Source organism: Passer domesticus, chromosome 15, assembly GCF_036417665.1.
Source record: "Passer domesticus isolate bPasDom1 chromosome 15, bPasDom1.hap1, whole genome shotgun sequence".
Classification (NCBI taxonomy): Eukaryota; Metazoa; Chordata; class Aves; order Passeriformes; family Passeridae; genus Passer; species Passer domesticus.
Window position 1 is genome coordinate 4881990 of NC_087488.1, and position 27396 is coordinate 4909385.

Below are 27396 nucleotides of genomic sequence, written 5' to 3' on the forward strand. Positions count from 1 at the left end.
AGGAACAGAGCACAGGGGCTCAGAGCTGCCCTGCACGGGCTCCTGGGGCTGATGGATTGCCTTGTCACAGAGATGTGACTGATGCTGGGAGTTCCTGCAGTGGTTTTGCCCTCACAGGGGCTGCAGGATATGATGTGTGATAGGCTCTGGTGCAGCTGAGGGATTGAGGGGTTTTAATTACCAGCAGCTTGTAAGAGCACAGGGGGATCTCTGGGTGTGAATGCAAGGAAACCCTTCTGTGTTTTTGCCAAAATTTCTGATGTGTTTTCAGTTGATCATTCCTTCTCTGAGGGAGTTGAACTGATTTCCTACCACTCTCGTGGGGTAGCACAAAACAATCTGAGATAGAGACCTTACCAAGTCTGTGACCTCAAATGATGAAGGTATTTCTTTATATTCAGGAGCTCTTTAGGTTTGGGAGTTGGCTGTAAGACTGAGATATTTCTGAATGTGCTGCTGCTGATCTAATCTAGTGTGATTCTTTCTTGTTGAGTTTAGAGGATGATCCTCTCCAAGCATCTCATGAAAGGATTCATTTAATCCTTATGTCCATTTTGTGACATTTTGCTAAATTATAATTATTGTTTTTTCTGCTTTTGTTGAGAAGGAGCTAGGGCACAAGTAGTTTAAATAACCTGCCAGAGGCAAATCTGTGACAAAATTGATTGCAGAAGCTGGCTGTCCTGAGCCCAAGTGTCTAGACTGAGAAATAGTCTTTTTTCTCCATAACAGCAGAATGCTATTCTGAATTTCATTTTGAACTGATGCTTTTGGAGCATTGAGCTTTGAATAGATCACAGCCTCAGCTTGATTTGTGTGAATGCTATGTTTCAGGTGTATGAATAAAAAAGAATATTGGTGAGATACTCTGTTACTTAGGAAATATATATATATGTATATATATATATATTTTAATTTTTTAAAAGGCAAAAGCTTAGTTTAACTTTCAGACATACAACGCAGACAGGGTGAAGTTACCAACTCCCCATTCACCCTCCGCCCTGGGGTATGTGATAAGCTGGCACCACACACAATGACAAGATGCATCTGCTCCGTTGCTTTGGCACAATTTTCATGTCTCTTCCAGGGAGGAATGGGATTGAGGAGTCAGGGATGGGGCATGAAATGATGCAGGGAACATGACTGCAGCCAGGGCCATGACAAGGGGCTGAAACAACTCCCTGTGCTATAGATCTAGCAGCTATGAAAGCGTTCAGGTGTGGTGTGGAGCTTTACAAACACGGGGACTCTGGGGACAGAGGGGCACTGGGACCTGGCCCTGGGCTTAGTGGGGAGCTGAGTTCAGAGCCTGCACTGCACAGCTGGAAAAACTGCAGGAAGGGTGGCAGGAGATCCCAGTGTGGACAAGGAGCAAGACTGGCAGCTTCTGGTTGGAGCAGGGCACTTCAGCACCTCTTTAATGTGTTCCATCTGTAGCAAAGTTAATTATTGGGGTTTTTTATTCTTTTTTTCCCCACAATAACTGCAGCAGGCAGGGTCAATAGTGATCTGTGTCTAGTACAATTACCAGCAGGCAGAAACCCCTCAGTGGCTGAGACTGACTTCTTGTTCTTTCAACCATCCCTGAATAAATTAGTGTGCAGAAGATTGTAACTGAGCAACTGAGACCCTTCTTCCTTTTCCATGGCATATTTACTCATGGTTTTCCTTTGATGTCTTTTTTTCTTTTTCCTTTTTTTTTTTTTGCCATTGCTCATGTGCCTGTGGGTAGGAGGGTACTAACCAGGTTGTACACGCCTGAGAGGGAACAAAGACAGGACAGGTTTGGACAGGCCTTGTTTCTCTCAGAGATATAAAAATTAACAGTGTTTGTTAGCCCAAATTTTATAGGAATGTGTCTGAAATTACAATTTGGCCTTGCTCACAGTAGGTTTCAATACCTCAGATTTCATACTGGATTGCTGGGAAGAATATTTGCAACCAATACTGTATTTATGCAATATTTGTTCAATACATTCGTCAGCTGTGGGCTTCTTTTTCCCTCATAGGGCTATGCATATGCCTGAAATGCTAGATTTTGTGGTTGTTTTTGTTTTTGTTTTTGTTTTTTTATTATTATTATTAAATACAGAGCTTATGTAGGTGAGGCACCTATTACTTAAGTAATTGTGACAATTCTTGTACCAAGAGTACTTCTGGTTGTTTGGCTCTGATATTCTGTTGAGTGTTGCAGGAAGCAAACAGCTGTATTTGCTTTTTCTAAGAATTTATTATTTTATTTTAGAAGAAAATATGCATGGTTTGGTTTCCTTTTTTTTACATTGGTATGAGACCCTACTTAAGGCATTTTATAGTTTTGTGTCATTTCCATGCATAGTGGGAAAAACAGTTTTACTTTGCATTAATCTCTTTGCTAAAAACACGGACTGTAAAGCAAAGTGATTCTAAGTGCAGGCAAAGAGAAATTATAAATGTTCCTAAAAACTGAGAACTAAAATACAGTGCTGTATATGAGCTTTCAGTTTGATAAATACTTACTTATGAGGTCATAAATACTTGAGGTACAAAAGGTTAATGTAGTGTGAAAGGCTGTAAAACACAGCCAGCAACCTGCTAGATCATAATGATGCATTAGCACCTTTCAGTATGAATGCTGGTGGTTATAAAAATCTTCAGCTTGGATTTATTCTGTAATACAAGAATGTAAAGCCAAAGTATCTTCCCTGTGTACTTTTACTTATCTTCTCATATTTATTTCTCTTTGTAAAAAAAAAAAAAAAAAAACAAAAAAAGGAAAGAGGCTCTCATCTGTTCATAAATGCTCACTGACTGAAACTGATAAAAACCCATTTTTGACTAATATAATTTCTCAAAAGCATGTCAGGTGTTGTCTGGGGGCTCAAAGAAAGTAATAAAATAAAGTAATACTCGGTGATTTTTTTGTCTTCTCTGTATTAATAAGTTTCCATGAGATAAAGTACTCAATAGAATGCATAAAGGAAACAAAAGTGATATAAATTTTGGAAAGCAGTAATGCAAGTTGCCTTTGAGAGGAAAGTAAGTCACTACTAAAATCACAAACTGAGCATTTACTGAGTGGTAAAATTGACTTTATCATAGTAAATATAGTATTTCTCAGTCTCAGAAATCCTCTGCAGTTCATAATTGTCTCCAATGTGCTGATGCAGCTAATATTTCTCATTTAATATCTACCTCTGTGGAGTGTTAATTTTCATGCTTTGGTGCTCACTGCTTTTTACTAAAGCAAATTACTTCCTCTTACTCTTATATCAGAGCTTATGACAGATTAGGATAATTCTACTGTCATTAATCTTTGGAGTCCATTCCACTCTTTTCAATGAAGTGCCATGTTTTGGCCAGGCTAAATTGAAACACTTAATAAAATCTGGAATCAGATATAAAAAATTTCAGGCTGTTGATACCTGCTTTCATCTTTCTCTACTCTCTGGTTACAAGAGAAGTATTTTATGTTTCATTTTTTTCTCTTCAAAAAGTAAAGCTGCATTTCGAAGATATTCTATAGTTTTGGGGGACTAGACAAGAAAAATGTTGAAGTGAAAGTATTTGATTTAGACACATCAATCCTTTTTTATTATTATTTTGAGTTGTTGAAAATCTACACATTCTTTTCCTATTAAGATACAGTTTAAATTGATAGTGTTCGAATTGTGCAAATATATCTTCAGGAATCTCTGTAGATTATTATTTTTAGATTATTTTTAGTTGAAGATCTTGTTTAAATTTGTAAGGAACACTGCGAGCACTTGCTGACAGAATTAGCACAAAAACCTGTGAGAGACCAGACAGTGAAGCATCTTGTAAAAGCCCTTGTAATTTCTCTGAACAGAATATATTTCTTCACAAATATTGAGATGGCTTGCTTTATTTTGGAGCAATTGGTCAAGCTAGAAATCCAAATGACAAAGCCCAGGTAGGGCAGTATAGCAGATACATGACTTGCCTTGTCAAATGCTGCTTCATACTACAAAATACAGGACTTTGATAGTAACAGAAATATATATATATATATTACCAATTTGTAGTTGCATATTAGGTTATGAGTTTTTCTGTGTCATACTTTTGGGCAGGAATTTGTTTGTTTATTTTATTTTATTTATTTATTTATTTATTTATTTTATTTTTTGCTGTAGCAGCCTCAGAGCCTGAAGTGCCTGAAAGCAGCCCCACTGCTCAGTCATTCTGATGGACCAGGGCCTCTTCCCTTTTTGAATTAAATGTCCTCCTCATGCTACAGTAATCATGGATATTGTTAATAGAATTGCGTGGTAGAACTTAATTAACCTTTTCTTCTTGCTTTTTATTTAAAGGAAATTTGAGAGAGCTCAGTGGCGTGGTTCCTAATTTAATGCATTCCCCCAGTGTCTATTAGAGGCTCTTCACTTGGGTGAGTCAGGGGAGACAGGGCTGCCCATCCTTGGCTCACAATTCATTTTCCCTCAGTTGAAATGTTCACCTGACATTCTAATCAGGGGAGAGTAAAAGTGCTGAGTATATGTGTTAATAAATATATATTCTTCATGAATTTAGATAATCTCATAACTGCAGCCATTAAAACATATTGGATGGTTATGCAAATAACCAAAGGAATTTCAAATTGCACTGACCATTCTGAGTCTCACTTCTTGAACTGCTTTTCTTTCATTTTGTAAATAATAATTAAAGCTGCTTGTGGTAGTTTTTCTCTAGCTATTGAGTGGTCAGCACCAATAGCTAGAGAAAAACTACCACAAGCAGCTTTAATTATTATTAAAGCTGATGAGTTCTTTACTGAGATAGAAGTGAGTGGACAGTAAAGGCTATAATTTAGAATTTTAGTTTGAAATCCACTTCCAGAAGTGCAGCAAAGAACATTTTTTACATTATTTCCTTTAGAAGCAGAGGAAGGGGAAGGTAGATGATGTAAATGGAAATGCAATTCAGGCCATTTTCTCTTTTATCTTTGCCTGAATGAAGTCTGTTTAAGTGTTCTCAGTTCATTATATTTCTAAATGAGTTTTACTTCAAATAGCTGTTAATTATTGCAGTAACTTCCTCTCATATTAGTGTCTGCGTTCTGCTCACACAAAGATTGTTAGCTCATCCAGAATAAAGTCTGGTTTTATGGATTAAAAAAACCCCTGTTATTTCCTCACATTCTTGGAGCCCAGTTTATGAAGTGTAGGCTTGCTTTTCAAACTGATTGACCAAACTATTTTTTTTTCTCTAAAAGCAGTAAAGACAGTCAATATAGAAAGTAGAATGAAAGTTCCACACCTAGAAAAGAGCAAAAAAGAGCCATGAAATGGTTTCTTTTGAGTATATGTTAGATTACCAAATATTTTCTGAAACATCATTGAAGCTAAACATAGCTGCATGCCCCAAAATCTAAAGAAACTGAAAATGTGTTTGGCTGACCCCTTATACAAGAGGTCTCTCTTGTTAGGGAGACAAGCTTAGGTTTAGAAGCAGTTTCATAAAAATAACTGAAACATATTTTCTTCTTTTTTCCCCTTTTCCAGTTTAAGTCCACTAACCTACAGAGATGGTTGACTGGGATTGGTAGGGCTTTCTTTTGCAGTAGAAGTTTAAAACACAATTAAAAAAAAGGAAATTATTCCTGGAGTTTGATGAAAGACTGGCTTTGTGGTATCAGACACTGGCATTATTCTCACAGAGGTTGGTGGCTGATAAGCTAACTCTGTGACAGGCATCTGGCAAAATTCTGTTCTCGGTTTTCCTTTATGTTGCTTATTTGTTTCAAATGGCTGCAAATAATAGATTACACTTTAGTTATAGTTCAAGGAATCAGGTGATCACTACGACTTGCAGTTACTCATATGAGAAACAAAGTGTGTGCAGAGAGAGACTTCAGTAATGTTGTGCAGGTAGAAAGGACACTGGAATGCAGAAAGCAGTAAAAATCCTAGGAACTAACAAATGACGCCCAAAAAATAGATGTATTTATTTACTTACATGGTTATGCTATCGTACAGAATACTCAATTTATATGTCAAGAGAATTTACAAGAGGAATGCAGGAATCTTAGCTACCCAAGTGAGCTTTAAAGGTAAAATAGGGTAACCAAGTAAATCAATGTACAGTGAGGACAGTGGTGGTGCTGGAGTGCCTTCCTGTAACTTTAATCCTTCCTCCCTGAAGAGTGCCTTGTTTATTTGGGTTGTGGCCATCACACGATGGAGAGCAGTGATGGGAAGAGGTGACCTACAGTTGCCATTTGCTGATATAATAATACTGCTTTGTTATGTGATAATTTGCTTTATGTAATGTTGATTCTGCTGCAATGCCATGCTAAGTTGTGGAGGTTTTAATTTCTCTGTGCCTGAGAGAGTCTCTTTGGAGCCAAGTCACAGAAAACAAGGATCTCTTTGTGTGGGGGGGCATTTTGTGTACTACAGAAAGTGGAAATTTTTGCCCGTCCAAATGAACATTTTTCCCACTCCCTTTTTCAATGTTCTTCCTTTGCATGTTGTTTTTTCATTATATTCTGGCATCAGCCTTTGTGAATGGTCCTTGTCAGGGTCTGCTGGTCCTTCCTGCCCTGCCCACCTCCACTGGGCTCCCCATCCCAGCCCTGGCTGCCATGGGACCCTCTGAACAGGGACCCTGACCTTGTGAACAGGGACCCTGACCCTGTGAACAGGACCCTGACCCTGTGAACAGGACCCTGACCCTGTGAAAAGGACCCTGACCCACTGATTGCTGTCCTTGCTCCTGCTCTGTCACTGCTTCCCCAGGGTGCACAAGGCTGGTCATTGTCACTGGGCCTGGCCTTGATCTGCTGACAAAGCAGATGGGATCAGCTAGAGCAGGTTATTCAGCTCTGTGTCCAGATGGGTGTTGAATTCCTCCAGGGAAGGAGCTCCACAAGGTTTCTGGGAAATCTGTTCTAATGTTAGAGCACTCAGAGGAAAAGTTTTTCCCAGGTCCTACACAGAATGTCCTGTACTGCAGCTTTTGCTCATTGCCTTTTGTTCCCTCACTGGGCACCACTGGCCAGAGTGTAGCTCCTTCATCTCTCCTCCCTCCCATCAGGCATTTATGCTTCTCTTTTGCAGGCTGAACACTCCTTATTCTCTCCTTGTTTGCCAGATACTCCAATCCCTCACACATTGTTGATTCCTATTCCATCTGGACTCATTTCCTGCAGCACTGCTCTTGTGCCAGTCACTCCCCTGCCCATGGGACTGTTCCTCTCCAAGTGCAGGACTTGCTGAACCTCATGAGCTTCCTCATCCCTGTTTCTCCAGCCTGCCAGGGTCCCTCTGCATGGCAGCACAACCCTTTGGGGTGTCAGTCACCCCACCCTGCCTGCTTTCATCTATCAGCAGCATCAGTTGGCCAAGTCCCTTTCCTGAGAACTCAAGGGGAGAGGAATCTGAGCCCCAGGGGCTGAGGGAGTGTGGCTGTACCATCCTGCCCTGATTCCTGAAGGGAGCTACAGACAGCAAAACTGCCCGAGACTGCCATGGCTAATGGCTTCTCTGTACAGATGTTAGATGGAAATAGAAATGTCTTGGCTGAGAAATGTCTGGTTGCTGTGTTTGAGGATGAATAAGGGAAGAGATCTGTTGGCAGGTTTGCTGTGAGCAAGAGGGAAGGATGGGAATTAGATTTAAACTCACAGTGCCAATCCTCCTGGTTCCAGGTTTGCTGTTAAAGAATGTCTCCTCTGCCCCCTTTCCTGAGAACTTCTTCCAAGAAAGGAAACTTGATTTCAGGGGAATCCAAGTCCTGTTTCCAATTCTTCAAAAGATGTTTCCTTAAACTTGAGTATCAGTATTCCAAGCAATTCTGCAGTGCAAGCTGCATTGTGCATTCATATGATCAAGCAGAATTCATCACAGCATCAGCATTCACAGGTGGATTTGAAACGTTGGTTTAAACCCTTTAAAAATTCTTTGAATTATCCACTATTCCTTAGATTTGTTTCTTCTTTGAAGTGGGAGAAGGGAAGTACAAATTGATATTTCCTAAAACTTTAAATTGTCATTCACATTAATGAAGGAAAGGTGTTGGGTGAGCTTGACGAGAAGGTTGAAAAATAATGACTTGCATAAAGCATATTGTTCCTTGATGTGGACGTCTCTGTGGTTGTGCCACTGGGAAACTTCAGGGACTTTGGAGAAGAGCAGGTGCAGACCTGCTTTTCCATTCCAAATGTCTCAGCTCTTTGGAAATGCTGCTTGCATTTGGCTGCAACCTGCTAAGATTGTACAGATGTACAGACCACCAAACACACCTAACAAGAAAAATAAAGTCAGCTGTTTTTTTCATTAAATGGATAATCTAATTTTGAGAAATTACTATCCTGCAAGGAACTGAACTGCTGCTTGTTAAATTGGTGAGTACCTCAGTATAAAAAGAGCAATGTGATTTAGAAAGTGTCTTTTTGTAACATGGAGGAGTCACAAATTCCTCCGTATTTCAGAGGGTTCAACAGCTGACTCCTTGGGCAAAGATATGCAAGTGAGCAAATGGAATGTCACAGTAGGGATCCAGCACTAGGTGAGGGGTCAAACAGAGAAAAACCTTTTATCACGCTGTCACATTTTCTTTCTTTTCCTGAGCTGGAGCTGGAGCAATCAGCCGTTCCCTCTCAGCATGAAACTCTGCTCTCACAAGTTCACTCAGCAGTTGGTTGTGTCAACACAACTCTCACAAAAAGGGACTTTACATGCATGACATAAATCTAGTTCAGAGGGGAATTCCAGAAACTAGTGTGCATTGATTCAAGCTGAGGGTAAACAACTCGTAGCCAAACCTGCAAATGTTCCATCTAAAGACACTTTCCTTTTTTATAAATTTTATTTTTAAAGGAAGTAATATCCTCTGAAGCTGTGGAGGACAGTATTTAATTAGTGCTTTTTTAATTTGGACAAATATTATCAAATGTCACAACATTGTACAAGTTAGTTGCAGATGTTGAAAGTTATTTTTTCCAGATAGAGCTTGCTGCCAGAACAAAAGTTTAATAAGCTTTATTGCAGCACTGCAGCCTTTTATAATGTTGACTTAGGAGGGATAACACTTGAAAGAGTTTTTAAGCTAATTAGAACATTTAAAAAAAATCTCATTCTATATTAGAGCAACAATGCTTGTGCATGAATGAATGGCCACAGGTAAAAGTACAGTTGCCTTACTGTGTATTGATTTATGTTCTTTTCTGAATAATTTCTTCATAAATCAAGGTAATAAATGAGCTGGACAGGAGAACTTGGGGAGAATCAGTGGATTTCCAGAAACCAAGCATGCCAAGTTTTGCATCAGTCAGAAAGTCTTATCCTCAAGGGCATTGTGTCCTGATTTATTGCCTATCAGAATGTAACTTAAAGTGTTTAAGGACTATCAAAACCATTAGGTGTATTTACCTGTAAGCTTTACAAAACCTTTCAAAATTTCTTCATCTATTTTACCCCTCTTCCCTTAAACTTTGTTACTTAGATGGCAGATCTGTATTTCTGCATGTTTATAACATACCACAGTGATTCCCTATTGCACCTTCCAAGTATTATTTTATATAATTTTATATATCTTGTTTCACATAACCCCATTTACATGGAGTGGTGGGTGGAAGGAGCCTGAGCCCTGGGGTGTCAGGAAGGGCAGGTGTGGTGCTGAGGTTTTAGGTGCTCATGAAACCACCCCATGAGTGTGGTGTGTCCTTTCAGACACACAGGGGGAAACCAGCTCCAGAGGGAGGGAAATGAGAGGTGAATCTGCAGAGTAAATGTGCAGAGCAATTTGTGGGGGGAAAATCTCATGAGCATGGCACTATTTAGTGCTGAGGATCCTGGTGGCTTCTTCTTGTGGTAATACTTTGTAAGCCAGCTTGTGCAGTGTGAAGCTACAGCTCCCGCTCAAATGATAAAAAGCCCTCTAATGATGATTTCTATATTTACTGTCAAGGGGTTTTTTAGCATGTTTTCATTGGTTGCCTGTCTGGATTTTCCATTAGGCTTTCAAGCATTGAAACACTTTCTTCCTGCAAGACTTACATCAGAAAGAAAACAGATTTCTGACTTACAGATGAAAGAGGAATAACAAAATCAATTAACTATTTCTTCCTGTCTCTGTATCACTACCTAAGATTTTTTATTTGTATTAAATTAATGCTTTTGTCCTTTGACAGTATAATATTTCCTAATCTGTCTGCTATCTTTTAAAAGAATAAATCCAAGGAATTTATTTTAGTATTACCTTATGAAAATATCACAGTAATTGAGTTTTATTATATGTAGCATGAACTTCTAAAAATGTGCATAGTGTGTATGCATTTCCTTCTTGGCTAATGGAGCCAGGATGCAGCTAATTAGGAAAGGTTTTGTTAATTGCTCTTGTGATGTTGTGGATGGGATCAGTAGGTGGTCAGAAATATTTATTGAATCGATGCAAGCAATTAATAATTCATTGAGGCAACCTTTTATCATTCCTTCTCCCATTTCACATTACTGGCATGCTGGCATCAGCTGGATGTCCTTAACTGAACTTGCCAACTGCTTGGTTACACACAACTCTATTAAACATTTTACAAATATTCTTTTAAAAGTAATATCTGCTCTTTATGCCAGCAAATTTGGCCCAAGTTTTGAGACATGTTTACGAGTCAAAAAATGTATGGCTTTTGGTGATTCTCCTCCAGACGTGATTGATCTGCTATTCCCTGAGACCCTGCTGAATATTTTAGAAGAAAAATGATGAACCAGCGAAGGCAATGTAAAACAGTATATAAGGCCTATATTCCATATTGTTAAGGAAGATTAATTGGGGAAATAATTAATGTAGCCAAGTTATTAATTACTCTTTGGTTGTCCTGCAGTACCAGAGGCTTAAGAAACCTATCTTATTGCTCCTATCTGTCCCCAGAATTAATGATCTCTTATTTAGGCTGCTAGCTCTCCATGCATAAGCTATCACAATAATAGCAGTGCTTTCTTGTAGCCTGTGGTATCAGCATCCAGAATGCATCCATCTAGAAATGAGAGAAATAATCACTACTGCTTGTAAGTCTTCAGCCCTGAACAATACCCAGTCTGCTGAAACCCCAGAGCATGTTCAATAGTGGAACGTCAGAAACTGCTGAAGCAAAGCACAAAATTATTCAGGTTCTTTTTCATTTGTCAGTAAATTGGATTAAGGGATTCTACCGGGGTGTGCTTGTGTGTGGCAGTATATCTAAAACAAATGCCCCAGTCAGAGTCAGCCACCTTACACTGTCTTCCTGGGAGGAAATTGTATTCATCTGACTGCTCAAGGACCTCTGGGAGGAAATGTTGCAGAAGGGAGGCGGCTGAGTGTTCAGAGGTGCACTGACACCCTGCCTGCGTCGCTCCCAGCCCAGAGGTGTGTGTCTCACATCTCACCTCACCTCCCAAAGATGGGCTTTATTTGTAAGAATAATAGGCACAATTGAGCATTGAACACACTCTTGCCACCAGTGAAATGGGAGGGAGAATGGCTCTTGGGCATTAAGAGACTGGCCAGGGGCCAGGGTGAGAGCTCAGCACTTTGGAGAGGGGACAGCACAGCCCTCAGGACAGGGACTTTGCCACCATGATATTTTTATGAAAATCCTTTTGCCAGGATTTTTTCACCTGAGAAGCCTCAGAAAAGAAATGTAAACAATAACTATCTGATTGCCTTGGAATGTGGTCTGGAGGTTGTCTTTGATTGGTCTCATGTCAGTTGTTTTTAGTTGATGACCAATCGTGGTCCAGTTGTGTCGGACTCTCTGTCAGGAGTTTTTATTATTAATTCCATTCTTTTTCCTTTCCTAGCCTTCTGATGAAATCTTTTCTTCTATTATTTTAGTATAGCTTTAGTATAGCAAACATAATATAATATAATATAATATAATATAATATAATATAATATAATATAATATAATATAATATAATATAATATAATATAATATAATCGGCCTTCTAAGAAATATGGAGTCGGATTCATCTCTTCCTTTGTCCTGGGACCCTTGAACACATTGACAGGACTTGGCTCCTCTGCCTTCTTCTTTCAGGCCTGTCCCAGTGACTGCTTTGGTCAGTTTGCATTTGGTGCTTTGGATAGTAAAATGTTTTTCTAAAGAATATGAAACCATTATACCTTTTGTAATTTCATTATGCCTTCTGTAATCTGGGAAATAGACTGAAGTTAGGGGTAATGCTGAAATTACTTTGTCAAGTGGGTACAACATCAGGCTGAAACTGTCACCCAGCTGAAATAAAAGGGAATTTTACCATTTAAAACAGGGGATCAGGCCTTGCCCTGCAGGGTTTCAGTTGCAGTGTCTCTGAAACCAAGCATCTCTGGAGTATGAGACACTCAGCTACACCAGAAATTCAGCAACATAATTGTGGAAGGGCTACTGTTGAGGTTCCTTCAGGATCATCTAGTTCCAAATTATCAAATGCAGGCATGATTATGTTATTACATTTCTTTATTACTTTCTGCATAACACCAAGTCCCACATCGCATTGTCTTCAGGAAAGGATTTTTAAGGGGTTAAATGGATGTGGCATGAGCTGCATGCTTTGCAGTGTGAGGTACTGGAAATATTTTTTTGAATAACTAATATCAATATTAGTTATTCAAAAAATATTTGAATAACTAATCTCAACTTTTAATATCCTGAAAGCAATGAGACCTTACTATTTATCTTATTCATGAGAAAAGGATAGCAGAGATGCAGTGCACAAGAAAAGTCACTGATACTTCTGCTAATGTTTATCATCATTGTGAAATATCACAATAAGAGAATTGTTTTCCTGTGTACATCTTTGTGTGAACATTTAAGCCCAAACAGATGGATCTGGGTATATAACTCCTTTTTTTTTTTTTTTTTTTTTTGGTGTTGTTATGCTTCTGGGAAGCACGTTGCAGAGCTGGGACTTTTCAGAATATAAATTTACCAAAACAAGTATGATTAATTAATCAGTTGATCTACTTAAGAAAACAGGAAAGCTACAAGCCCATCACTTTGTCAGTTCTCTGTTAGTGGTGTATCTGGGAAACATCCTTTTCAGAAAGTCCCAAACTCGGTTTTAAATTATTCTCTTTGCTCACTTTTTAATGGAAAGGTAACTTTGCAGAATCTAGATCCTTTTAAAATGGAAAATGTGCAATATTATCTGAGGGAAGTATGAAGATGATTTACTATGCATGATTTTTTCAGTTTGTACACATTGGGCATGGTTATATTTTTGCTCAGGACGTATATATATATTTTCTGCTGAACTTTTCTCGATTGCTTTTTTATCGGGTTTACAAATCAAATCAAACAGGTATATTGCAGAGCTCTGATATTATTTTCTGCGCTTATAGCACAATGTATTGAATTATGCTTGCTCATGTACTGCTGCTGCTATTCTCTCCAGATTGAGAGAGAATGACTGTGGGGGTTGGAAATTCACTTGGCTTCCAGCACCACCAGTTAAATCAAGAGCCCTGTTCAGGCTGGAGAAGAGACAGAGCAAGTGTTCATTACACAAATCAATTTGGTCAAAAGTACAGCACAGTGGGTACCCAACCATTGCTCACATAATATTGTCAACTTAATCAAATAATGCCTAGAAGACATTCACAAGCTCTTTCTCTCTGAGAAATAACTTGATTGGTGCAGCAGGAAAAAATAGGTGCTGTTTTGAGCATTCATTAAAAAATCCAGTGGGTGCTTTCTTTTTTGCTAAATTTAAAATTCTGAAGAGCTTTATCCTGTGCTGGCATGTATACATGAGATACTCAGCACCTAATTTACCACTGATCATATTTTAAAAAAATAATCGGTTCCTTTTTTATTTCTCTTGCCTTTCTCCCTGTAAATATTTTAGAGGTTATTCCTGCTAGAATTAGGCTGTTCTTCCCCTAGACTTGGTATGGGTTTAAAAGATCTGCAACAAACAGATTTTTGCAGATTATAGCAGAATGATCAGGATTTGGTAAAGCTTTCTAATGTTCCAATTGTGCTTATTTTCACTTTGTCCAGAAAGAGATAAAAGGTTTAGATGCATTGCAGGCATCCCTATGGTCTGTGTCCCATTCAGTCTTTAAAAGCTGATTTGGAGCAGCGTTCCTGTAGTTGTGTGCAAAAAGCTCTTCAGCATTTCATTGTGTTGGAAACAGGGTTGGAGGGTGAAAGATTTTGTGCACACCATCAGGGTTTTGTAGGAAATGAAAGATATTAGTCAGTGAAAAAGAATGGAGAGAAAGAGGAACATTTAAAATTCCGGTGGAAGGAACATTGCAGGGCTGGCTGTCTGCAGTGATGGATGGAAAGGGACACAGAAAATTGCTATTAGCCAGGAAGGAGAATGGAATGGGCTTTTTCTACCCAGGCAATGTGCACAAGGCCCTCTCTGATTTCAGGTTCACTGACCATTGTTTTATTGTGTCTGGGGCCTTTGCCACAAGTGCTGGGGGTGGGAGATGAGACTTCAGGGTCCAGTCAGGAGTCAGCTGGGATATAGGGTTGTATCAGGGGCTGCATGAAGGTTTTAGAATGTATTTTTGAGTGAAAATTGCTGCAAATTTGGATTAAAATGGCCTTAAAGGAGTAGGTGTGTATGTGGGGAAAGTTAATATTTTTTCCAAACAAAAAATTGTCAAATTTATTTAATCCAAACAAATATTTGGTTTAGTGATTTTCGTCACTTGTATAATTTTTTGCTTCTTAAATTCTCAGGAAAAATCTAGGAAGGAAAACCAGAAAAATTACTTCAACAATTTTGCTTCAGTGTGAAATCTTTAAGAACTTGAGTGAAGTCTTTTAAATAATAGAAGCTTTCTGTTTCTAGAACTGAATTAAGGAAACAAAAACAAAAGTATTTTGCTAAAGGTAAAGAATTTCTTTAGAAAACAATAGATATTAACTCTCCTGATGATGGATTTGGTTTAAAAGAATACCAAATATTTATACTGAAATTATCTTGCATGAAAAGAAGAAATCCTTTTCTGAAATGCCCTCTTTGATATGGGTTTGCTTACCTGTAAGAATGTTTTAATTCTAACTTATTTTAACAATTAAGCCTTCAGTAGCTCACTGAAGGGGGCTCACCTCAATTTGTTTTGCTGTGAGTGAGAATTCAATCTTCTATTTCTGCATTCTGTATTTATAACTTTCATTATAAGTCTTAAGACCATCATATATTAAGAATCTTTAATATTTTACAATTGCAAATATGTGGTGGAATAGGGGCCAGAAAGCAGCCTGACTGCACCCAAGACTGCAGAGATGGAGGAAGGATAATGCCACATCCTCACATCAATTAATTTTTAAAGGACTATCAAACACCACTCTTCAGGTCCTCCAGCAGTGAAGATATTCTCCTGAAATGTATTATGTATGTGTAAGGTTCTGTGAGTCCACAGAGCTCTGAAAGTTGCCTGGCTTGGATTTTTCAAAATCCAGCCTGTCCTCTGTCCCCAGTGTGTTTTACCTCCTTGGTGTTACTTGGAAATGTTTTTGCATTGTCTTCACATTCCAGTTTCATTTCATGATTATCCTTGTCCAGATCTCCAGCACAGCCATGGATTTCTGGATGATAATGTGCTTTGTAAAGAGCCTGTTACATTGCCAAGCCTTTTCATATGTTCTAAATGCTTTAGCCTTGTTAATTCTGCCCCAGGGATCTTGAGGGTCATAGACAATTATGAATTGTTGATGACAGGGACTTGCTAAAGTTTCAGGTTTTCAGCCCTCGCTGCCCAGACTCTGAGACATTCTGTGCTGACAGTGCAGATTTGAGGCTTCTTAGAATAAAAATTATTTTGAAAAGTGATAAAACCAACCAAAGGCCTGGAAAATACCAGTACCCGGGTTTATCCTCTTCACCCACAATTTGTAGCTCCATTTTAACGCTCTCTTCAGAAGCCTCACTGGATTTTGTTGACCATAATCTGTTCAGCTGCTAAGTAGGGCAGTTGCTCCCAGTGTTTTGGGATGTTTGTGGTGCACAGCTCAGCCCTTCTACTCCTCATTTCTATGAATAAAATGAACAGAGATTACTCTTTCCCATTTGCATTTATACAGGACACTGATTATATAATTTCTTCCTTGGGCACCCTCTGTTCCTGAAGCTTAACAGCGCCTTTGGAATTCTTTAGTTCTCTTCAGATTAATCTAATTGACCTCAAATTCTTCTGGAGTGTTGTATTTCAAGAGTTTCCAGTCTGTCATCCCCCACCTGCTCTCACATACCAAATTTCTTTCATATTTCTCTCCTTTTCTGCCTGAAGGTAGAAAATAATCCCTGTGGTGTCTCTGGGTGAAACAGTTACCTCAAAATCTGAAGTTTGAATTTCTGAGTTGATTTTAGCTAACAATAGATTAGCATGGAACATTTTTGTCTCTTGACAGCTATATACCATATTTTCTATCTAAATCACTAAATATTCATAAAGATAAATTATTTACTTTGTGGGCCTGTGAGTTCAGGGAGTAGCACATGAAGAGATGTGGTGGCACTGACTCAGTTTTAGGTTTACACTTGATCTGATCCCCTTATTTGTTTGGATCACTTGTAAATCTCTCTTCAGTGCACACAAAATTTGTATTTGTGTGTGTGTCATCATATCCTGTGAAATGTCAGAGATGTTACTGATGGACTGATGCTGCTGCAGAAATGAGCACCTTTATTTATAAAGTGTTCTTAGCACAGAAGTATAGGCAATATAGATGTCAGTACTTTTAATTTGAGAACATTTCTATTATTTAGGGAGGATACTGTTGAATTTCATTTGCTAGTATTCAATTTATATGTAGTTATTGTTGATGTAAATGATGTATTCTGTTTGAGTTCTTTTGCTTCCTCTTCAACAGGCTTGTTGGTACTAAAACTGTGTGGTAAGGTTTATTTTATTTAACCATTTTTATGTTGCTTAAACTGTTGTCTCCTAAAAGAAATTTCATACTAGCAGGAAATGGGCAATTTCTTCTTTTTGTTCTTTAAATGAAAAATGCAGAAAGACAAACTGAATGTAACATTAGCACACAAGAGAAAGTTGAATAATTAGAAAAACAATGGGGTCAGAAGGAAAAAGGAAAGAGCAAAGAGAGTGATGGCTGTCAGATCAACCTTGTAGTTTTTCATTCAACGATTTTCTTTCTCTTCTATTCTTCCAAACCCTTCTCCCCATGCAAACGAGTATGACTGTGCTGTTTTAACATACCCATCCAGAGCCTTGCTAATGGCTGTGTGCTGTACAAGCAGTAATTAATTAGGTACTGTAGGATATAATTAAAGAACAGAGATGAGTAATTTCTATAACATACTGACAGACCAGCACTGGTTAATTTTACTTTTTGGATGAGGGGCATCTCACTGAAGATTTATAATTTGTTTGTTAAATCATAACACATGACAATATCCTTCAATTTTAAACCAGAATTTTAAACCCAGGGAACTGTGTCCCTGTAAGAAGTACCATGACACAACCTCATTTTGGTGAGGAAGAAAATCTGTAAAACTTTGTTTCTAGGCCTCACACTTGTGTCAGGCAACCTTCACCACTGATTAAACTTCTGTTCCCTCTCACAACTCAAGGCCTTTTCCATAATGGGCACCATTTATCAGGACAGAATGACCCTCCAGTGCCCATCAGCACTGCCTATGAAATGGCAACGAGGATGAGATGTGTTACCTGCCTGCTGTGGAGAGTCCCAGTGGCCTCTGAGTAAAAGCACTAATCTCATTTGGAAGTGTCTGCCTTGCTCTGCCAGCAGACAGCATTTGGACTGCAGATTCTGCTCCTTACCTTGCCAAACACTGAAGGGGTTAAAGGAGTGTCTACAGTCTTGTAAGGATATCTATTCATTCATTATTTAAGAATAGCTAAGCAAATCCACAAATAATAATTTAGTCATTCTCCAGTTTATTCCAAATACATATATTATCATTGGAAATGTATGCTGTTGAAACAAAAATGGATTTTATTTTCATGTATTTAAACTTCTGGTATTCCTCACTACTTTGGAGCAGATTTAACTGACTTTAGTTTGTTTTTGTTTGTTTGGGGTTCTTTTTCGGTGTTTTGTTTTGTTTTGTTTTAGAATTTAAGCTCATCCCTTGCATTAAAAATGCCAGAAATACTTACGGTGTGCTTTATTTCACTTTACCCTTTTAGCAGACAGATGATGCAGCACAGACCGATGGCCAGCAACAGACACAATCTTCTGAAAACACAGAAAACAAATCACAGCCAAAACGGCTCCACGTCTCAAATATACCTTTCAGATTCCGGGATCCAGATCTTAGACAAATGTTTGGTGTAAGTACTCATAATTTATTTCTGGGGTTTTTTTTTTTTTTTTTTTTTTTTTTGTTTTTACATCTGCAATGCAATAGGTATTTTGTATTATAGGCAGCAATATCTCTGATTGAGGCTGTTTAACCATTTTCAGGAAAGATTCCCCTTTAATCTGTGTATAATCAAACATCTGATTGCCAGTCACAACTGAGAAAAGAAATGACACTGATTCTTCTGGATATGATGCACTTGGGTGCTTTGTACTACATTCACAAAAAGCTATCTGTGATGGTTTAAATTCATACATATTGCTGCTGTACACCCAGATTTATCTGCCTGCTTTTATTGATTTTGGAGAGTGTGGTGTTAAACAGTCAGTGCCTGACCTCCTGAGTAAGGGACCCAAAAGGAAGGCACGGGCTGAATTTCAGCACAAAGTTCAGACACAGGAATCCTCACCCATCTCCACAGGTTTTGTAGGTCTGCAAAAACCTTTGAAGGTTTTTGTTAGTCTTTTGCTGTAAATCTCTCAGTTTGTGCTTTCCCCCAGGCCACAGCTGCCTTCAAGCACATCCCCTGTGTTTCACACATCCCCTGGACACGCCATCAGCAATAGGATTATAAACAGGAGAGCTTAGACTGGCTTTCTACTCCCTGATCCAAGAACTCTCAGGTTTAATTTGAAATGCCACTAAACCAAATCTAGAAATAGTGCTTGATCATCTATTAGAACCCAAGTCAGGACTCTGAAGTATTTCTGTTCCTCTCACTGTCTTTATTCTTCCTCACTAAACCCAATTCTCCTGCATTGCAGTTGGTTATTCAGTGCAGCACCAAGTGTCTCATGGCTCTGCACTTCTTTCCCTCTTTCATGTTCAGATTTTTAAGTTGTTCTAATGTGTTTGTATGTGAGTCAGAGGATGGTGTTTTCTCAGTATTTATTCCTCTGAAGGAAAACAGTCCCTGAAAAAAGAATCCTGTTGTAGTTCTGGGAAATGAGTGACTGTTCTGGATCTGACTTGGTACAAGTTGCTTTCCTTGAACAGAGCTTCCAGCTCATCAGCAGAATAGCAGAAGGCATAATAATTAACCCTCCAGAGGAAAATATACTAATTTATTTAAACTAAACAAACCACTTAAAATAGGTTCTATTTGAAAAAAAAAACCAAACAAACAAAAAAACCCCACAAACATTAAATGAAAGGATTTTTGGTAGGTATTGTAGTAATTTTTAAATGAATAAATACATTTCCTCTTAATGTTTCTAAGTCTTAGGTCTCAAAAGACTGACACTGGAGAATGGCTGGAGTTTCTAGCTGACTTCCAGAATGACTTGGTAACAGAAAACTTTTAGCTTCTAAAATGATAGAAAAATGAGATTTCCGTATGTGTGAGTTCAAATATTTCTTATGCAATATGGCAGGTCTGCATTATGTCCATGTTAAGCACACAGTAGATTATCTTTTTACATAGACACAAATATAACAGAGGAGAATTGTTTAAATATCAAGTCTGTGTCTGCATCGAGGCTGAAGTGGAAGTTAAAACATTGATTAAATGGTGAATGCAAGAACATGAAATAAGCCTAAGTGTACCAAGCAATGGTTGATTTTTTTATGGTCAAGTGAAACTTTTTAATAAGCTAGAGAAGGAATACTGTCCTTCCTGGCCTGTAATTCTTTACTAGATCTGAAAATACTGGAGTACTCATTTCTGCAGTTCCTGGGACTCTTGTTGGATTATTCTCCATTTGCCTGCCTCTAATTTCTGCTTTTTTGTATGAGATATTGGGTCACTTACCAATGCAAACACTGATCCATACTGCATCTCAATGACTTATGAAATAACTGAAATGAACCCCTGAAGAATTACAATGTCATCTCACAAAATGTGTCGTAACAGAAAGTGTTCTAAAATTTATTCCCTTCCTAAGGCAGAGCAACAGGGCCTTTTCCTCTGGGACAAGCAGCTGGGTTCAGCATTTCTGCGTACAAACAATGTCTAGGGACTTGAGTGCTGTTGAAGGTCAATAGGAATAACAGTCACTTCTAATATTATAATAAAAACACAATTCTGAGCAGAGAAAAAAATCCCCCCAAAGTGAGTATCCATTCTGGTTTTCCAAATTATGCTCCAGTAAGACAAAACTTCTTAGGGAATCATCATTACCCATTTCAGCAAGAGTGGAAACAAATCCTCAGTCCATGAAGCCAGCAACCTGATTTAATCTTATTCCTGTAAGTGCAGAATTAACCAAACTCCTTCACCTCTTCTGGAAAATACAGAAATTTGTGACTTTTACTTCACTGTGCTCACAGTTTAATGCTCTTTCCTCTGTGGCAGGGGCTTCACTGAGCTTCAGGCTCCTCTGTGGAGTGATTGTAATGGGCAGAATGATGCACATATTTTAGAAATAACATTGATCTGACTTCTTATAGTCTTTCTTTTTGTATTTAAAATATTTGGTTTTATATCATTTAATATTTGTAAAGCTTTGCACCATTTCCTGAAACACACCTTTGTATTGTATATGATAGAGAATTGAAGTTATCTAATTTTCATGTAACTTTTTCTGTTTCTTTGCAGCAATTTGGTAAAATCTTAGATGTTGAAATTATTTTTAATGAGCGAGGCTCAAAGGTAAGCTGTTTAATTCACCTGTGGAATTTTTTGTTTTGTTTAAAATATATGAGTAAAAGGAAACAACTGCACTGCTGTGACAAAATAATGTCTGAAATTTTATGTTAGTGAAAACATCTTCTGAGCTGTCAGTCAGTTTTCTAAGCAGTATGAAAATCATTGGACTCACATCTTTTAAAGGGGGTAATTTTAACTACTCCAAACTGTCATCTGTTATATGGGAATGTTGACTTTTGCTGTCCTTATTCTTCAAGGGTAATTATTTCATTTATTTTATGAGTCCATAGTTAAAGATATTTGTAGGCAGGTTTGTATTAGTATAGGTGTTTTTTCCTTTGTTGAAATGAAAGATGACAATGATACCTAATAACTGTCCTCTTTAGGAATTAGCTGAGAAAATATGTGATTGTTCCAGATTAAGTGCAGATGTTTTCCTCTTTAGTTAAAACCTTAGTACACCAACCCTTTGAAAAAAAAAAAATCTATTTTAGCATTTATTTTATTAAAAGAGTTCTTATTGTATTGCAAACATTTAGGTTTTTTTTTTTTTTTCCCAAAATTACTTTGCCTTAAATGCATACTTCAATTTATTCAGTATTTAAGAAATAAAGCAAGATAGAATGGCCAGGACTGCATCAGCTGGTGCAAAGCTGTAGCCCAGTGTGTTCACCTGTGATATCAGCTGCATTCTAGAGGTTTATGTCTGTCATATGCATATCTTTTTTTCCTTTTCTTGCCATGTCAGACACACTAAAAAGTTTATTCACTAATGTTTCAATCTTCCTGTAACTCATATACCATTTATTATTAGCGATGGAATGTTATCCCTGTTCTAGACATACTGTAAACTGTCATATTTTAAGAATCATATACGTTAAAAATCTATCTTAAATCAGATACATTTTCATTCTGTTAATATTTATTTTCTGAAATCAAAGCCTTCACTATTTTTTTAACCTAAATGGAACAGCTGAAATCTCCTGGTTTATTATTCAGACATTAATTAGTCCCCTTGCCTGCCAGCCCAAACTCAGCTGGAACATTCATCACTTTTTCAGTAAACAACTAAAATGGATGGAATTTGGTGGCTTAGAATCTCCTACTCTGGCCAAAATTTATTATTGTTAAATTATGGTTATTCAACAATGTTTGCAAAAGACATGGATTGTCCAGACCTGCTGCTGCTGCATAATCCCAATTATTCCCAGAGCCATCCCCCAGCTCTCTCCAGGGGAGCTGCTGGAGATGCCTGAGGCAGGGCTGGGTGCATCTCTCAGCTCAGGGCTGCTGCCTCTCACCTTGCTCAGAGTTACTTCAGCTATAGCTACAGAGCATTTTCATTTTCAGAAGTACCTTTAGATTCTCTCAATGAAATGGAAAGTTTAGGAAAAAGAAATATTAGGAATGAGAGGGACATCTTTTTTCTGTTCTTTTCTTTTTTCTTTTTTTTTTTTTCTTTTTTAATCTGATCATTTCGTGTCCATTCTGTAGGAATTAAGATGCACCAGATTAAAGTCCCATTCCTGGCAGTGCTTATCTATGTTTTCATAAAATCCCACTGAAACTGAAAGGACTACTAAGTGGTTTCAGACTGAGTACAGGTAACAAAGTTTGCAGGATCAGAATTCAAATTTTTTTCTAGCTGCAGTTTGGGATAAGAATTGATAGAATTGTTTTTGTTTCTGTTTCTTTTTCTTTCTTTTTATTCTAATAGTTAATGTTTTAAATGATTGTTGCAAAAACAACAGAAGGAATTTCATACTCATGCCATAGTAGTTAAGAAAAAAGGAATTGCATATTCAAAAAACATAACATTAGAACACCACTGTAAAGTACAAAATTATTTTGCAGAAGGGAGTTCTTCCATAAAAGAAAATCCTAAATCAATGAAAGAGTCGTATACTACAAATTTCTCTTGTTTGAATGTGTAATAATAATGAAAAAAGCTTTGCTAAAATATACAGCAGCACTGATGACTTTTGAATTTTTGACCATTTTCCATCAGATATAAATCAATGCTCTAGGCAGCTCTCTATATATTAGGAAATCTGTTTATATGTGTATGTATTAATGTGTATCTAGTGTATATTGCATTAACATCTATTTCTTCAAATAAGGAGAACTCCAAAGTGCCTCCCAAATTAAATCTGAACCTTCTCACATACTAACTTGGCTATTATTAAATCACTTGACAGATTTTAAAAATAAAAGGCACATATTTGCATTACCAATTAATAGAATGCAGCTGTTAACTCAGCTGCAAATTAAATTGATGCTAAAGTGTTTGTGTAGGTATTTGAATGTGTGGTGGGTGAATCTGTGTTTTGTTCTTGAGTTTCTGTGTCAGCCAGGTAAAGTTAAAGATTTGCATAAATAGTAAGAGCTTAAGTTAAGTAGTGTTGATTATGAGAATAAGTACAACATAAGAAATTAAAAAATGACAATGAGTATTATTTTCAGAATCTTTGAAGTTCCTGTCTTATCTTGGCTTGTGGGTCCACTTTGTATGTTTTTCTAATTTTTTAGTATAATTAGGTTTTTATCTTTTTCTTAAGCTGTTTGAACAAAAGTTAGCTGGTAGCACTGTGAGCTAAAGAGAATGGCAGAAAATTTTGACTAAACTCCCACCAAATGTTTGCAATTCCAGGAGGGGACAATTTATCAGGCAAGATAATAGGAAAACAAACAAACAGAATTGGGAGAATTTCTGCTGCTGAATGGAGTTACTCTGCTTAGATCCATGGATCCAGTGATATTTTCTGCTATGAAATTTTCTTAATGGCATCCTAAATTAGGAGAGTTTTTAACAGGGCTTTAACAAGATGGGACAAAGCATTTGTAGAAGAAATAGAAGTTTGAAGTTGAGGATGGATTTAGGTATAAGAAAAGCCTGTACAGGGATCTAAACCATGGAGATTAGTGCTGAGGAGGGGGATTTACTTTCTCTCACCATTCCTGGTGCTTTGGGAAAAAGAGAGTTCCATCCTCAATGCCTTGTGGCAAGTGAGTTCGTGGCCTTGTGCTAAAATTGTGGAGAGTGGTGTGGAGAAAATGTGTGGAATCAGGTGCTGTGAGAACAGCTTCAGCTGGGGCTGCAGCTGCTGACAGAGCACTGGGGAGCTCAGGCTTCAGGCTGGATTTAAACGGGCAAAAAAGAGTAGCTGTGCTTAAGCTGCTTTGGAGAGCACAAAACATAGACACTGCTGTACATAAATGCCACTTTTTGCATTATAAATGGCAATAAATAACTGAGTTCTTTGAGTGGGTGAAATAACCCAAATAACGCAGGAAATTATCTTGAGAGTTACTTCACTTTTTGTTGGTGGTTGACTAATTAATTCTGCAGTCCATGCCCATTCTTTTTCTAACTGCTTGGTGTCAGTTTTGCCTTAGTTTGATATTTCATTTCCCCTTTGTGTAAATGAATGTAGAAATGTCTTCCCTTTGTTTTTATTATTATTTTCCCCTCTTTTTAATTTTTTTTAACCAGTCACTTTGTGTAGTAGGTAGCACTGCAGAGTGTTCTTAGTGGGTGAACACTGGCAAAACTCAGCAAAGGCAGATGAGGAGCTGTGGTGAGTGGCTGATTGCTCAGGAGCAGCACAGAGTTCAGGCTAAAACAGAAATTTAAAAAAACCCCGGTTTTAGCAGCACTTAAACTATGTAAGCCCTGCCTGTGTGCAAAGCACCACGTGCAACTTGCAAATGGTTCTGGGTGTGAAAGCTCAGGGATGTAGAGGAGTGTTTGGATAATTTTGGGAGACGTGCAAAGGCATTGTAGTGCTAATGCAAGAATTACTTCAAAGGGTTGGTGTATGTTTCTAAAATGTTCTTCACTGTCAGATTTTTCCAAAATATTTGCCATTTAAACAGTGTTCAATTTAGCGTAGGGCATAAAAGGCATTTTGGTAGGATTTGAAATGTTTGTTTTAGCCTAGTATTATAAAGGAGGGGATTTGTCATAAGCAGAATTTCAGATTTGTCCCACTAACATGGGATTCTGCAGTTTTACCACTTGCATGTTCTATATGTGGAAAATAATATGCAGAACAAGTAAATTAAGCAGTTAAACTTATTCAAAACGTTTGCATTTTTCTTCTTTTATCAGAGTTTCTTTTTCGATTCACATCATGTGATTTTCTTTGATCTGTTAATACAAGAAAGTTTATACTTTGTTCTGAAAGTACTTTTGTTTTGTTGGTGGTTTTATTTTTTTTTTCCTTTTTTGCTTTTATAAAAAAATAAGTAAAGGCTGTATAGTTTGACAAAAGTTTAAGTTACCCTAGTGTTGCATGGGAACAGTGTTTCTTATGATCACAACAGCATGACTAAGTAGGCAATGTTTAGAGTATATTGACATTCAGTGTTGAATTTTGTGCACATGTTTTTTATTTCGTTCAGATATCTGCATGTCATTAAAATGTGGTTCATTTTCTTTTCTCATTAGTTCATTTTTTTCTATGTGAAAACACTGTAATTTATTTTAATTTCATTTTCTTATTGTTAGATTTATTTTCCTCTGTAGTGACATGTAGAAAGGTATTTTTGGTATCATTCTTTGACTTTCTCAGAGGGTATTATCTAACTGATGACAGGAAAAAAAATTTGTTCACATTTGTTGCTTATTTATTGCACATCTCAATACAATTATAATTTTTCTAATTTGCATGTTACAGAAATGAAGCGAGGACAAGAAAATATTAAATTAAAGAGAGAGAACATAAGCAAACAAGTGGTCATTGACTGAAATAATAATGTGCATGTTGTTTTCCCCCCTTCTCCCTCCTGCATGCAGGGATTTGGTTTCGTAACTTTCGAAAATAGTGCTGATGCGGACAGGGCGAGGGAGAAATTACACGGCACCGTGGTAGAGGGCCGTAAAATCGAGGTGCATGTTCAAAATATTTTCCTTTTCATCTTTTTTATAAATGTCTGCTTCACTCTCATTTGTTGTTTCAGATGCATCATTGGTGTCTTCTGTGTGCTCCCCTTTCCCCTTCCCATTGTTTATATATATATTTATATATAAAGAGAGAGAATCTGGCCTTACTTGGGTTTTTTATTATTATTTCTTTTGTAATTATTATTATTATCATTATTGCTGAAAGGTGGATGACAGATTTGAAAACAAAAAAAAGAAAGCTTTAATATTTTGAAGTTATTATTTTGGATGTTTTGTAAATCAATGGGTGCAGTAGATTCCAAACACCAGCCATCAAAAAAAAATTAGAAAAATTGAGAACAACAACAACAAAAAAAAAGTGTGACAGACAAAACAAAAAAAAACAAAAAAAGTTGGTTTTTTTTCTTTTTTTTTGTTTTCCTTTTTTTTTCCTTTTTTTTTTTTTTTCCTTTTTTTTTTTCCTTTTTGTTGCTGCAGGGTTGATGTGGGATCCACAGTGGCTATCAAAAAATTCAGATTGGGAAAGAAGCATCCAAAAGATGCACAGGAAAAAAAGCCAGACTAGAGACCAAGCAATTTTCACATCTAATTTTCAGGAAGCCGGGTGGCCTGAGCCATCCCCATCTCCCAAAACCTCCAGCCATGTTTACCATGCCACTGGATCCCCTTCAACACTGCCTCAGTCGTATTTGTTAGAATTTAAAAAAAGAAAAAAAAAAAAAAAAAGAAAGAATTACCAATTGAAAATGCTGTCGTCTTTTGAGTAAGATGTTGCATATTTTGCCTTTTCATTTTCCCCCTCGACGGTAGCGCTTAGGGCCCTCACCAAACTCTCAGTAACCATGGTAACTGTATACATACCCATGCTGGCGATGGTGCTGAATGGTAAGTGGAGAAGTCCATCTGCCGTTTCACGTATTTAGCGCTGATATACCACGTGGATTTTTTTGACTTGTTGTATTAAGTTTTCTTGATGCTACATTTTTTTCTATATATTGGTACGCCTGTAATTGAGTGTACGTTTTAAGCAAGCCTGGGAGGCACTGATTGGATTGAGGATATGACTTCGTGCACATCTTACTCAGATTGTTAACTCCATATTGTGTTAAATAATGCACCCTCTTTTTATCCTTTTGTTAGCTGTGATTTTAAAGCTTGAATGATTTTGTTAATTCTTGCAATGAAAAAGGCTCTTGTTCCAAGTGTTGAATGCTAGATGTTGCTTTTCCAATGGTACTTCTCTTCTAAAGGGTTATGTTGCACACTGCTAAAATTCGTTTGTCCCTTTTTTGACATTTTATTTGTTTCCTTGTACCTTGTCTCTTTCCTTTCTACTCCACTGCATGTTCCTTCATATAATCTTTTTTTTTTTACTTCTGTTTTGAGTATTTATTGTATCAGTGTTATCATGGAATACAAGCATGCTCTTAAGTCTTAAATTATGCAGTACCTTTTAATTTGCTTTTAATGTCTTTTTATTAAAGTTTAAATGATATGATGTTGCTTTATTGAAATGATTTGTAAGTTAAAATGGTTATGAAAGTAAATGTAATTATAAATAGTATGATTTTGTTATGCACCTGTTGCCTTCTATAAATTAAATTGCATTTTAT

General features: G+C 37.3%; 1 protein-coding gene across 50 annotated transcripts in view; it reads left to right on the forward strand.

Annotated features, from left to right (window-relative positions):
* The window catches only part of RBFOX1 (RNA binding fox-1 homolog 1), a 1139646-nt gene that overhangs the window by 1027517 nt on the left and 84733 nt on the right, over positions 1 to 27396 (forward strand). For 48 of the 50 annotated variants that reach the window (XM_064390362.1, XM_064390361.1, XM_064390359.1 and 45 more), the window contains 3 exons: positions 18118 to 18261; positions 20827 to 20880; positions 25676 to 25768. In XM_064390362.1, the coding sequence (XP_064246432.1) occupies positions 18118 to 18261; positions 20827 to 20880; positions 25676 to 25768 (291 nt within the window). The remainder of the gene's footprint in view (positions 1 to 18117; positions 18262 to 20826; positions 20881 to 25675; positions 25769 to 27396) is intronic. The other 2 variants (XM_064390410.1, XM_064390360.1) reach the window with 1 other exon arrangement.